The 14,534-nt window shown below is 38.7% G+C and overlaps 1 protein-coding gene across 1 annotated transcript; it reads left to right on the top strand.

Annotated features, from left to right (window-relative positions):
• The first annotated feature begins 668 nt into the window (after positions 1 to 668).
• TMDD1 (transmembrane and death domain 1) lies at positions 669 to 1,358 on the top strand. Its single transcript, XM_074154984.1, has one exon. The coding sequence runs from the start codon at positions 669 to 671 to the stop codon at positions 1,356 to 1,358; it is 690 nt and encodes a 229-aa protein (XP_074011085.1).
• The last annotated feature ends 13,176 nt before the right edge of the window (positions 1,359 to 14,534 follow it).

Here is a 14,534-nt window from a genome sequence, read left to right as displayed (position 1 = left end):
AGAGTCGTAGAATCATAGAATAGTTTGAGTTGGAAGGGACCAGGCTGAGCAGATTGTCCACCTACTCACACCTCACACAACTTTTCTCACTACTGCCATCTGTTACCAGCAAACGGCTCTGGTGCAGTCTGCAGCCCGAGACCTGGACGGTTACATGTTTTTGTGGGAGCTCTATCTGGCTTGCTGCATGCACTCTGCCGAGTGCATTCCAGTGGGTGGATACCATAGCCATGCTTCTTCTGAGAGGCTGATGACCACCAATTGAACTCACCTCTTGAGCTGTGGGATGACGATGCTCTTCCTGCGTGCCCTGCTGCACGCCACAGCTTGTTTGTCTGCACTGGTCTCAGTGCTTCTGCTCGCTAGCGCTCCCTAGGCTGCTTTTTGTGAGTGTGGACGCAGTTGCTCTGGCAATACCCAGGACCTGCTGGCTCCTGGTGGGTCTCTCCACTGCCCTGATGTTTCCCTGCCTCAGGAAAACTCGCTGTGCACCAAGATCTGCTGCTCCACTGTGGGTTGGACTGGCTCCAGAGCAGCTCCCCTCGGTGACTGACTAGCTCAGCCCTTGGGGAGGACACAGGACGATATGCCAGGGAAGAAAGGACACGTGCCTGGAACACGTTGGTTTGTGAGGTCAGACAGGGAGTCTGTGTACCTGGGCCATCCTGATGCAGAGGGTCACCCAAGCGATGCTGGCACCTGTGGGACTCATCCTGTTCTTGCTGGTGGTGGGCGGCCGGTGCGAGGATGCAGTGGCAGCCAATGTGGGCCGTCACACCATGAGCCGTATTGCCAAGCTGTTGTCTCCCTCCGAGTGCCGCCAACTCCAGGAGTGGCTGGTGGGGCCCAACAAGGAACTAGAGGAGCAGGAGCTGGAGCAGCTCTTGGAAGAGAACAACTCCAGCCGCCACCGCCAGGACCTCCGTGGCCCCATGGGATGCTTGGAGGGCCTACACAGCTGGCTGAGGACGGCAGGAGAGATGGTGACCTGGGACTGGCTGGTCCATGGCCTCCGCCAAATCGGGCGCCCTGACATCGCCCGGGAGCTGGGGAAAAACCTGAACCAGGACAGGAACCTGGAGTTGCAGAGGAGCCTGGAGGAGTACAGCCGCAGCGTGCAGCACTTCACCCACTCCCTGCTACTGGAGGGCAAGCAGCGCAGCCAGGCACGAGGGAGGAGGGCCCCAGATGGGGACCTGGGGGACCTGTCCTTTGAGAGGCAGTTGCCCCCGCCGTACACCCGCAGCCTCCTAGGCTGGGTCAGCCCCTTGGTATTGGGCATTCTGGGGGGCTTCCTCACCTCCTTCCTCTTTGCCATGGTCACCCTGTACTTCTCCTGCGGGACACTGGGCATCTGATTATAGCCACCTGCATTGCTGTTATTAAGATTAAAACCTATATTTTAACCAAGAAATTGCTTGCATCAACCCAACAAGCTAGAAGTGGCATGCAGGTATTGGAGAAGAAAGGGAAGGACAAATAACCCTGAGTGCAGCTTTGAAAGACAAGTGAAGCAGTTAACTATTTATGTAATACTTTTTTTTTTTTTTTTTTTTTTTATGAAATTGCCCTTAGAGAGTGCCATTTCCTGTAGGACCAATGCAGCCAGTTCCTGGCACAGAGGTGCTCCTCTCAGGGAGGCTCCTAACAGTGAGTGAAGGTCAGTCAGGGTTCAGCAGCCACTGTGGAAGGTTGCATACAGCATTATGCCTTACTTGAACAGACAAGCAAGAAACCTTGCACGCTGTCTTGTAAAATGAATAACATAATAAATTACAGAATAACGAATGAATGGTTAATGACTGAGAAAATTTGATTGACAAATACATGGAGCATGAGTAAGAGAGAAATGAATCTTAAAAGCATTGTATTAAGCTAAGTAAAAGAATAAGGAAAGAGTCACTGTTACACTTCTCTGCAGCCTACTTTTTCTCAGGAACCTCCTTTGGAAAGCAGAAGTTTCTGTTCTGTTTTCAATTCAGCTTCCAAGGCAGGTGTTGATCAGTCTTTCCAAATACATCCTCAACATTCTTGGATAAACCTGTTAGAATAGTGAAAAGGTAAGGATGAAATCCCAGCTCCACTGAACAAAACTCCTTCTGTTTTCAGTGGTATCCAGAATTTTTCTCTGTGATATGCAGCTGTGCAAATAAATTAGCATTTTGATTTCAGAATTGTAAGCATAAAAGTCCAAAGATATGAACACAAGAAGGGTCTCGTGTTGATTTTGTAGATTCAGGCAGATGGAGCTCTGTTTAAGAAAAAGTTCTTTAAGAGGCCGCTTGAGAACTCGGCATATCCAATACAGCATATAATTGTATTTCCCTTAAGTATGAAGAACGCTTTCAGCATTTTATCCTTTTAAGTGTTATTCATAGATGTGTACAGAGGATGCCATTCACAGAAGAAATGAGGCAACCTATAACTCAGCTTGTTAGGTCTGTAACTGGTAGAAAAGGAAGGAAAAAAGAAACTAAAGAAAAGAATTACAAGCAAGTAACTCCTGGGGGGGGGCTGATTGCACCAATATGCCTTAATGGGCTCATTGATCAACCTTATCTGGGACCCCTCACAAGCCCAGTTCAGTCCCTGCCTGAGCCACTGTGCTAGTTTTGGCTGGGATAGAGTTAATTTTCTTCATAGTAGCTAGTATGGGGCTATGTTTTGGGTTTGTGCTGAAAACAGTATTGATAACACAGGGATGTTTCAGTTACTGCTGAGCAGTGCTTACACAAAGTCAAGGCCATTTCTGCTTCTGCCCCCACCCCACCAGCGAGTAGGCTGGGGGTGCATAAGAACTTGGAAGGGGACACAGCTGGGACAGCTGACCACAACTGACCAAAGAGATATTCCATACTATATGATGTCATGCTCAGCAATATAAAGCTGAAGGAAGAAGATGGAAAGAGGACGATGTTCAGAGTGATGGAGTTTGTCTTCCCAAGTACCTATTACATGTGATGGAGCCCTGCCTTCCTGAAGATGGCTGAACACCTGCCTGTTGATGGCAACTAGTGAATGAATTCCTTGTTTTGCTTTGCTTGTGTGTGCGGCTTTTGCTCTACCTGTTAAACTGTCCCTATCTCAACCCATGAGTTTTCTCACTTTTACTCTTCCGATTCTCTCTCCTATCCCACCCGGGGGGGAGTGAGCTAGCAGCTCTGTGGTGCTTAGTTGCTGGCTGGGGTTAAACCATGACAGCCACGTTGTAGCTGTGTCTATTTCCAGCCCTGTCTACTGGATGGACCATGGACTTTGCAGTGGGGCCAGCCAGCCTCCAGGTCAGGCCCCTTGCACATACATTGTAGCCTGTCTCTGGCCCTGACAGGAGTCTTTGGACTGACAGGATGGACTATGGACACAAGGTGTAGCCCTGTCTATGGCCCCATCACCAGCTGCTCCTGACAGGACTCTCTGTGGATGTGGGCTTGGTTCATTGCCATGTCTGGGGCTGTTGATGGGCCCTCTTGCCAGCACCATGCTCTGCCTGCCATGTTCAGACCTCGTGGGATGGTGCCCCGTTGGTGAGGGCACAGCCGTCATGGAGGTCCCCCTTGGCTTCTGGCTCCCTGTCCCTAGGGGAACAGCTGGCTCTCACTATTCCCTGGCAGCAATGCTTGTCAGCACAGTCCTCTGTGATGGGTTCACCCTGTCACAGCCAAAACTTTCAGGCCCACCAGCTTTCCTTTTGATCTCCGCCTTTAACTGAACACATGTATCAAGTTTACAAAATTGACACACAGCTATTCGATGCATAAGCTTGAAAGAAAAAGAAATACCTCCTTTATGAAACCAGGGATGAAAACCAGAACATTCTATCATACCGGGCTTATTGTAAATACAATAATAGACCCATTGCAGAACAGAGGAAAACAAAAATATATGCCATTTTCTAAAGTTAATTTTATACACAGATATTCTTTAAGTTACAATATTACCAAAAGAAGATAGTCATAAAAAGCATGGACTTCAGTGGAGCCATAATTTCACTCCAAATTATTACATTTCAGGTATCTGTATTCAAGGGACCATGCACTGCTCTGACATCAGTAGCGAAGTTTCTCATGACCTGTTATTGTGCTCCCAGGTAGGTCTCATTTCTTCTAAATTTATTAGTTACATTGGTGAGACAGAGATCTTCAAGCTAATCAAGACTCTATCCTATATAGTTACAGTAAATGATAGTTTCCACCCAGTGAATTTATAAACAAAATGTTGAGAAAGGGAAGCTGAGGAGGCAGAAGGAGGTATCTGTAATAATGGAGTGATTCAGTTTTGATAAACTAGCTTTTCTAGATGAATTATTTTGCTTCTTGTCAGCTGGGAGAATTTTCAAGATGGTGCCAGCAGATGAAGAATTTAAAGTTAATTTGGAGGGGCATAATGATGTTGATCTGAGGACTTTATTAAAGGTTCTCCCATATAGAAGGACTGGACTAGGAGTAAATATAAGGGTGCTAATAAGAAAAGCCTTCCTGGGGCTGGTAAGATTTATAGAAAATACTGACAAATAAAAAGAAAACTGCTAATTAATTTATATGAGGTTTGTACAAGTAAAGAAGAATGTGAAGGCTGTTGGATTTAGTGAGACAAAGCTGGCATTCTTTTGGTGGCAGAATGAAAATCCACAAAAAATGATGAATCAAGAAATTATCCAAATAGCAGCGTATAAATGGATTTGGCGAGACCCTGAAAGCGGCAGTGAAGATTGCATTTGCACAAGGCAAAAATGGTGGCTGGAAGAATACTGCGTAATGACAAATACGGAGTCAAGAGACGTGACAAGTTATTGACAGGTAAGCTGTTTGGATGAAAACAGAGGGCTAAATCAAAGTTCAGACTGTGGCTTTAAAAGATGGGAGACACGACAGTGTGTCTGTATACAAAAATGGGGAAGGGAGGGCTTGGGAGGAGGAAAAAAATTAGCTTTTTTTTGGCTATGTTGCATTTCAATTAATGAATGGCCAGAGGAGGTATAAGACTGGTATTTTGAAAGTAAAAAAAATGTATGTGAGAGGACAGGCTAGAAAGGTATGATTTTAGAAGGTTTGGGCCTGATGATGATAGATAATTTAAAGAAATTACCTGAACAAAATAGCTCTCCTTTGGTTAATAATACCCAGGCAGCCACAGAGGTGGTCTTTTCTTGCTTAAAGAGAAAGGCAGGTAGCATCTGATACCTCTGCCATTGTTGATGAGTAGACCACACTTTCTCAAAGACTATAGCTTTCAATCTCTGGTTAGTAGAAATTTTGTATCTGTTGCTCAAAATTTGTATATGATTCTGCTGTCTCTTGATACTCATTTTCTTCAGTGTGCTGAACATCTCTATTTTACAAGAAGTGTATTTTTTTGTCTGTGGTTCTGCCAAGTTTGACCATTCTGGTATGTAGAGTTGTATCATGTCAGCACATCATTTTAATACACACATACACAAGCATATAGAAAGAGAGAGCTTCATATACTTTTAAAAAATAAACAAGACCAACCTCAAAACTAGTTGCAGAACTGTGAAAATACAGAATATACAACTTCATTATGGCACTTCCTGGTATTTTTGAAGTTGTTAAATGGAGTCACAGGTTACAAGTGAAAGAATGCACTGGTTCTGTTATAAAACCAGTGGAAGCCCACTCATGTTAATTGCTGTGACTCCGCTAAACTCAATATAATTATCCTCACTGACTTACGTCAGCCAGATCATTTTAAGCAGGTGTCTCACAAAATTGTAGAGAAAAATACAGACAATATTTTGTCAGTTCGGTTCATTATTTTTGTAAGACTACTCAGGCTTGCATATATACTTTGTATTACTTTTTGTCCAAGAATACCATTTTGTAAGGCACACAGAGAAATCTAAGGTCCTAACAGATCCAGGGTCATTACTCAGGAAAGAGTGCTCAAAATCTCTCATTTTTTATCACTTTGATATTATCTGGATTACTGCATTCAAGTTTACTCTGACTTGGTTCTGCACTATCAGTTGTCTTGGCATGTGGGGAGGGAGCAGAAAACACACATGCTGCTCTTTAGAATTCTAAATTGCTTTACAAAGATGTATTAAATATAATAATTTAACTAAGATTGCTAGTCTGCAATAACAACATGTGGTGAGTGGCAAATCAAAAAGCAGTGTTCTTTCTCTGAAAGGGAGAGGAGACCTGCTTCAGACAGGCAGTTGTATTGATCAGGTGCAGGAATCTTAACTGGGTATGACAATGCTAGAGCAATTCACTCTGTTCTTTCTTTGTAGGGGCTGTGATTGTCTTTTATCCCTTCTTGTTACATCCTTGCATCTTTAGTGTAAATGGATTATTTTACATATGCTGGCTACATGTTCTTTGTTCTCTTTATTATCTCCCAAAAATATTTCTATCCTGCTCTCAAGGATGTGTTCCCTTATTAATCCATAATTGACCATTAATGATTTACATTTACACCCTCGGGGCTTCTGCTGTCATCCCATGCTCGTGCTCTCAAGGGCTCCTACTACAAGAGTGATTCTTGGTGGTGATTTTCTTCAGCAATTTACTATTCTTGCCCTAATGGTAGGGTCTCAACACATCACCACAGGAAATAACGCACAGGGTCAACTAACGTATAGGTACCCCAGATTTTTGTAGTATGTCTTTGAATTCACAGGTGTGAATGTTTACTATCTGTTAATTTAGTACTGCAGTAACAATAAACTGATAATTCCAAATACGAGTTTCCTGAAAAGTCTTATAAAGATTTTGTGGTGGTGTTGAAAATGAATCAGGCTGGTGGCTTGTCAGCCCTTGAAAGGTTGTTAGCTAAGATGATCCCTTATTCTATATGCATTGATTGGTATACTTACACAATCTTTATTTAGCAGTGGTTGATCAATGAAAAGGGAATATTATTTTATGTGAACATACTCAAGGCAGTGTATCCCAGTACCAAACGATCAGATTGAAATTCACAGTTGACTTTCGAGCAGCTGTAAGCAGTTGTTCTACTTATTTGTTGACAGTCATCAGATCTTTGCTTGACCCTTAATACTGTTGGTGCTTTTTTCTTTCTTGTTTACTTATTTGCTTTGGCATAGGGGTATAATTTTAAGGTAGAAATATTCTCAAGGTAAATTTCTCTTAGTTAAGAGAAAGAAATCAGATACAAAAATGAGAATGAAATTGTGCATTTGGGATACTTCACTTTGGTGTGCAACTAGATGTTTAAAAAATACTAAAACTAATAATCCAGATATCACAATAAATGCATCCTTACGTCGGTCGCTGGCAGGAGTTTGATTACATGTGCTTTATACTGAAGAAAAGTTTAGAGAGTTCTATCAATTATTGATACATATTTAATAATAGTTATAAGATGATTACAAAAGAGGAATAATGGATCCAAAGATGAAGACCGTAACTATTTAATAATTTTAGGCCTATTCAACAGAGAAAGAAACAAAACAACCCAAAGTCCAGACCTGAGAACAGTCTATTACCGTGACTCAATATTGCCAAAATTTAGAGGCCTGTGCTGTAAATACAAGACTCATGAGATAGGAACTACTGAGTAGGAATTACTTTGGTGTATCATAAAAACAAACAAAATGCATGCTATTAAAAACAATGAAGATTTCAAGACACAACAATAGTAATTAAAGTTGAATATTTGCCGTGTAACCAGTATATAGAATCAGTATCTAATCAAAGTATATTTCCGGATATACATTTTGAAAGTGCTTAATTTGGGTTTATGGAAAATGTGATCTTCAAATAATCATTTGGGTATTAAACTATGATTCAGTTCTTCCCTAATTACCAAGAGCTAGACTTTGCAATGTAAATGAAGACTTTCAATGTAGTATTTTATCTGCAAAATATTTAGTTCACAGATCAATGATTATAGCTGTGCTTGATATCTTGAGAAATGTCTCTGTGCTTTATAAGCTACAAACACAATTCTGCCAGCCCTACAGTAGGTAGTACTTACTTCAGAGAGATCCCTTCTTTGACTTAGCAAGCATTAGCACGTCTGTAGATATAGTGATATAATGGGAAGGGTAGGAAAGGGAGAAAGATTTTTCTGAGTAACAGAAAATTTCTGTACAATATAGAAGGCTTTTGTTTGTATTGTGGAATGTGGAACAAATGATGCAGTGACATTCAGATGCAGATACGCTCATCTATAGTAGAGGAAAGAGGGAATGTCCAATGAATGTTTTCTTTATATATTTCGCTACAACTTTATATATTATCTATATAGAATATATTACTTTTACTATCTATATAAAAATATATATCAGAACTATATTTATGTAATTAAAATATATTATTATAGTTTTAATTATACTATAATACTATAAATAAACCATTCTTATATAATTTCTTTTTATATATCACATATAATAAATATATATTATATGCATATATCTCTATATAGATACCTATCAATCATGTCTGTGTACACAACAGAATTCGTTATAGGATATGATAATGCTATTTTCCCTCATGGAATACACATAAGAGTTGTGTATTACCATAACTGCCTATACAATAATTACATTTTTAGTTTAGAACCCTATGGCTTTAATTTAGCTGATCTGCATGATCAAGATTCCCACTAGGAATTGTCTGACATGTTTTTACCAATTCAGCATAGAAACCAGATAGCTCTGCACCTATGTAGATGGTGTCAGTCTTTCTTTCTAGATAAAGCAACATTTACCTAAAATGGACACGCCAGAACTGCATGATGTTTAAGCCATAGCTGTTCGTATTCTGTCTTGTTCTTGTGGCTAGTTGACTAGAGAATTGTTGATAATTCCTTACACATAGATAACTGTATTTTGCTTCGAGACCTATATCTTTAATTGATGACAAACTAGGGTACGATTTAAAGTTTTCAGAATTAGCTTGAGAATGATAGAAATAATTTCATTTTCAGCAGAATGGAGGTAATGAAATAAAGCACCTACATACTTAAATTATCCATGTATACTTTAAAAGACCCATTAATTATATGCACTATATTCTGTACATATCAGGTATGAAATTCTGGACCAATACATTTTCCTTTATTTTGGGTAGCATATGGGCAGTACTTGATGTTGTAGCAGTATTGGTGGAGTACGGGATAATTAACACAAGAAAAACTAAAAGATATGTTAAGGATTTTTTCAAGGACATTGGCTAATATATAGGACATTAATTTTAAAAAAAAAGTCCTGTGCATACTAATGTAAAAATGAATAATCTATATGTATGCTTTATTTCTTTTGTTTACATTGGAACCAACAAATTAGAAATATATTTCTAGGGGTGGTAGAGAAAGAGAAAGCAGTTTAACAAGACCACAGGGAAAGTAAGTCTATGAATTATTGCCAACTTTTTATTGAGCTTCTACACTTTTCATCTACGAATTATGTTGGATATCCAATTTAATGTGAAATTTAGACTTTTTAGGAAACAACAGTTTCTGTCTTAGTTTACCTCTGTAAAGTACTTTATGCTCTTAGTTTGTTCATTTTTATCCCCTGGCCTCGTATATAATTGAAAAGTGTCTTCCTCAGTACATGGTCAGAATAAGAAAGAAAAGGGAAAAAAATCAAAACATGCTGTAAAATTATTAGATTTCCTATTTATAATGTTCTCTTATTTTCTATTTTCCCATATTGCAGTCTATGACAACTCCATAAACCTGTGATTAATCCTCTACATATGGTTTACATGGAGTTTTTGTTTTAGTCTTTATTAAAATTGATGTATAGTCTACAGTATAATAAAACAATATGGAGATTTATTTTAAATCAATGGTGCCTTAGGCCAATTTAATCGACCCAGTAATAACATTTAAATTGACCCAGATAATCTGATCTACATGCAGCAATGCTGTGCTCTGCAATGGAATTATCATTATGTTTTACACAGTAGCAGCAAAGATGATGACATTAGGAAACTGACCATTAAATAGAGCCCATCTGCAACGGAGTGGAAATAGGTTTTACTGGTCATAATAAAAATTACATGTATAATGTTTGATAGCCGCATAAGGTGAAATGGCCATTAAACTTTTCCAGTGCTTTATACTGGGTTCATCAGTACAAAGAGCTTCCTTTCATCAATGTCATGATCATGCATCGCATGGTCTATAAAATTCCTAATTTTTGGAGAGCAACTGTTTCTGTCAGACACATTTTGTGTCATTGTCCATGTCTCATATCACTGAAGTAAAAAGAATTAGCCACTGAGCTGCTTAGTTAATAATATTTTTAAAATCCAGAATCACAGTCCTGAGAATCATTTTGCTGCTGGCAGATGTCCTTTATGGGTCATAAAACAAATTCTTAAGAATTTTGGGGGAGATATATATGTATAAATATATATAAATATTTATACATATACTCAATATAAAATTTAAATTATATTACTATAACTATGTCATGAATATCTTATATAAAATATGTAAATGTAGAGTTGTGATTACAAAATAATCCAACATTCCTTTCTTTTCCCTACCCTGAAAAATCCATTGATCGTGAAATAAAAAACCAAAATAGCTCTTTTCTTCACCTACCTCCTGTTCCTCCTTGCCTTGTCACAATGTTAAAAGGAAATGAACTTTTCTGAAGTGAAAGAATAGAATGGCTTTGTTGTCTTTAGACGTAGATAGCAGATTCATGAAAGCTGAAAAAGATCATTTTTATTATACACTTAAATTTAAATAGCTTTGCTTATGGTATTTAATTGCTTAGTTTTATGAATGGAAGGATTCATAAAGCAGGTGATTCAGAAGAAATAAAGGAAACCCTTTTACTGAAAAATTGTGGTTTATTCCATATTGGTTGATAGTAATGCTTTTATTAATTATCTGCTTTTATTTATTAGACTTGTAATGATGGCTGAGACAACTATTCTTGAGGCTAATCTTATTCCAAAAAACATGTAGTAACAAGTTCTTATAAACATAAGACATTGCAAAAGTATAACTGATTAGAGGTAAGGATGCTAATGGACGGGGCAGTTCTGAGATGTGAAGCATGATCAAGATTGACGTAGTGGCCAACACTGTACATTAAAAGACATTAGTGACGATGTTGAAGACTGAGCCACATTTTATACTCAAGGTATAATAAACTACCACGTACTCTACACCAAAGCATCAAGTGTGCTACTTGGGATGTGTATATAACTCAACGTGCCTATAAGGATCAGCCTGAATTCAGTAGGGCTCTCTCTGTGTATGGAAAGGTTAAGGCAGAAGAAAAAGCACTCTCCTGAAAGGATAAGAGAGTAAGTCCATTCAAGTGCTGCTCAGTTAATACATTACAGAAAGAATTTATTTTTTTTACCTGTTACATTTTGCTGTGTTTTCCAACTTTATACATGCTTAGAACATTAATTTCAATATTTTCATTATTCTACTGTAACTGGTGTGCATGTTATACCTTATCCAAATCTAATGTTCCAGGAAAGAATAACAACTGTAACTTTTCCTTTTTACCCCACTACAATAATTTCTTCCATGTACAAATGAAGACAGTAATATGTTTCATCTTGAAACTTCCCCCCAGTCCAAGTTCAGACAAGTGAAGACAGTAACATGTTGCTCAGTTCCTTGTTGGCATAGTGTACTCAAAATCTCAACTACATTTGAGTTTTTATTTGTGCAAAGGACTTTACAGCATTTTGTTGTTTCAGGGCTGTTTTAATACTTACAGGACTTTCTCTTAGTCCTTTCTACCTATCATCAAACTCTTTGTAGCTATGAAATTGCTTGGTTTGGATGCTTGTCTGTGAGAGACAGCACAGGAATCCTGTCTGCCAGCCATCTGCTGCAATACACTGGAAAAAATAAAGCCAAATAAAGCGTTGAAGCCCACGTTTCTATGTGAGTAACCAGTAGCTCTTTTCCGTGGCTTTTTGAAGCTATAGTCACAATGTCAGACCAATGTCAGGCACAATGTTGCTTCTGCTTGTCTCTAGAAGTGTACTATTGATCTAGGTTTTTGTAAACCAGTAGTATGTGAGACCTGGTATCCCGGAACAGTGTGTGAAGCTGTATCTGAAAGCTTCAGAGTTTAGTTAAGACACAGTTACCCTTGAGCTGGACAAGGAGTGAAAAAAAGTAACTTCTGTACCATGCTCTAGGGTAGATCTAGAGTACCACAGAATGTACTTTAAAGGCTGTTTTAAACGCACATCGTTCTTGTCCAAGGAGTGGAACTGGTGAAGCTTTTCCCAGGTTTATCCTCCCTAGAATTCCCGCACAGCCATACAGCTCTATATTGCCTTTTACTGAATAATTTGTGTTCATGTGCTGTCCTCCATGCCATATTAGTGGAACCTGCAGTATCTGGAGGATAAGTTGTGGCTTTATGATATATGGGCTCTGGGAAAGATGAGAATGCCAGTGGTCTGTGCACAAGTTCAAATCTGTCTCTGTTCATAGAAGAAATATTTTCTTTCAATCATCATTCTTCAGATGATGATTGCTACAAGTAACTCCCTTTTGCTGAGGATTGCTATTCATATGAATGTTGGATTTCATACTGGCAGGTATCTTTAAGGTGCATTTTCCTCGTATGATCTAAAGTGTCCATTCTCCTTTGAAAGTTTTGGATGTGTACTTATTAATTGCTATCTCACACTAGTTCCTATATTCTCACCCAAAGCAAGGCAGTTTTGCTTCATTGACTGGTAGTTATCCAGTGTGCGAGATTGAGCAGGCCTTAGCTCTGAGAGCAGAAGGCTCTTTCTAATCCTGTGTCTGCCGATCACCCACGATTTCAAGCAAGTCCTGCAACTCCTCAATAGCACAATTTTTCCATCTGTAAAATCAGGGAAATTGGATAGCTGATTACCTGATGCAAGTGTTCTGAGAATTTGATAATGTTTTTTATAGTGCTCTAAGATTGGCTCACTTCAGATTATATTTCCAGATAAGACTTTAAATTTTTCACACAAGAAAAAGCAGTGTTATTTATATGCTGGGAACCTCAGAGTGTTTGGGAGGTAAAACAGCGATTATAGCCCTTAAAAATACACTTGGACCTCTTCAAGTTTTATCTGGACTTAATTCCACTTGATTTAGAGCAAGTATATTGATTCTAACAATGCCAATCACATATTTGAACTGATGAAAATTCACAATGAACTTCTAATAGTAAGTGCAGCTGGGGAACTGGCACCAGGTTTACAGCAGACTCAAGATTTCTGGCTTTCCGGTGGAGTTTGACCAGAAAAAAACATTTTTATAACAATGTTCATCTCACCCAGCTTCTGATAAAGCTGTTGGCAAAGGTAACTGGTTCCTCCCGAATGCCTTTACAGTATAATTCAAGAGAAATCAGTACATCTTCATTGTGTTGATTTTGCATTGTAGATTTCAAGTCTTTAGCTGCAAGGATTGTAGATAGTTCAGATAGGTATATTTAAATTGTCCCCCAAAAATTCTTTTAGCTTCCAGGTCCTGCTGAATTTCACACTCCCTGGGATTCTGGTCTCATAAAGAGGGACCTTCCCACTGTAGGATGCAAGTCCTTTTACTTACACCTTCTGCTGCTTTCAAGGACAGTCTTTGTCCTGAATAATTTGAACTGGGAATTTGCCCAGCAAGATAACTTTGAACCCAAAACTGAACAATCAGTGTAATGCTCAATTCAGGGGAGTTTTTGCTTGCTTTCCATTACAGATGATGAATGAGTTGAATATCTTTTGGCAGAATACATGGCTTCCTCTTTCTCTTCTTCTTCCATAACTGGAAATATCCTTTTAAAATTGGAATGCTAACTTTGCTAAGTACTGGACAGTCCTTAGGAGGCAGTATGTCACCACTAGCTTCAAGTGTTTATGTTTTTCATTATGACAACTCAAACGCATGCTTTGTAATACCAGTGCTGCTTTTAGAGGCTTTTTACTAAAGTCAGATAGGTCACTTAGAAGCAACAGACATACTGTCTCCGTTGCTTGCTGTCCTCAGATGCTCAGGTTGTTCACTACACGTTTTCTAAAGAGTGCTTTCAAATCGCTTCCAAAGGCTTAATGTACTCACATTCAGAATCTTTGCGGTTTTGTTTTCAGTTTTTCTTTTCCATTTTTCCCCTATACTGGAAAAAAAGTCTCAGCAGTTGCTAAAACATGCAGAGACTGAAGCAAATCTGTCATTTTTTCTACAAATATTCTTTGTTTAGATTAGATATAATCTGAAATTAGTTTTAACGAGCTCATCTGATAAAACCATGCATTTTTCATTAAAGTTATGCCATGGTTATATATAGAAGGTGGAACTAAAGGAAAGACAGAACATGACTGATACCATTTCAGTGATTTTTGCTTTTGATGTTTTTATCCATTAAATTTTGTAAGTCATTGTAATTTCAGGAAATTGCTTAGTAGAGCATATTAATATTTTAAAGATAATTTATAATTTTATTAGCATATAGAAATGTGTAAACTACTCATAAGAAAGACCTATAGGGTATGTTTATCCTTTAAGGGCGTTCCCATATTCTGCAAATATGTATACTTTAGAACCATCTTTCCTGTTTGTCAGATTTCTTAGGA

Source organism: Numenius arquata, chromosome 10 (assembly GCF_964106895.1).
Source record: "Numenius arquata chromosome 10, bNumArq3.hap1.1, whole genome shotgun sequence".
In the NCBI taxonomy this organism is placed as follows: Eukaryota; Metazoa; Chordata; class Aves; order Charadriiformes; family Scolopacidae; genus Numenius; species Numenius arquata.
This window is presented reverse-complemented; position numbering and strand designations above follow the sequence as displayed.

Excerpts from the sequence above, each read along its gene's own strand:
- TMDD1 (XM_074154984.1), top strand. The coding sequence starts at position 669 with ATGCAGAGGGTCACCCAAGCGATGCTGGCACCTGTGGGACTCATCCTG.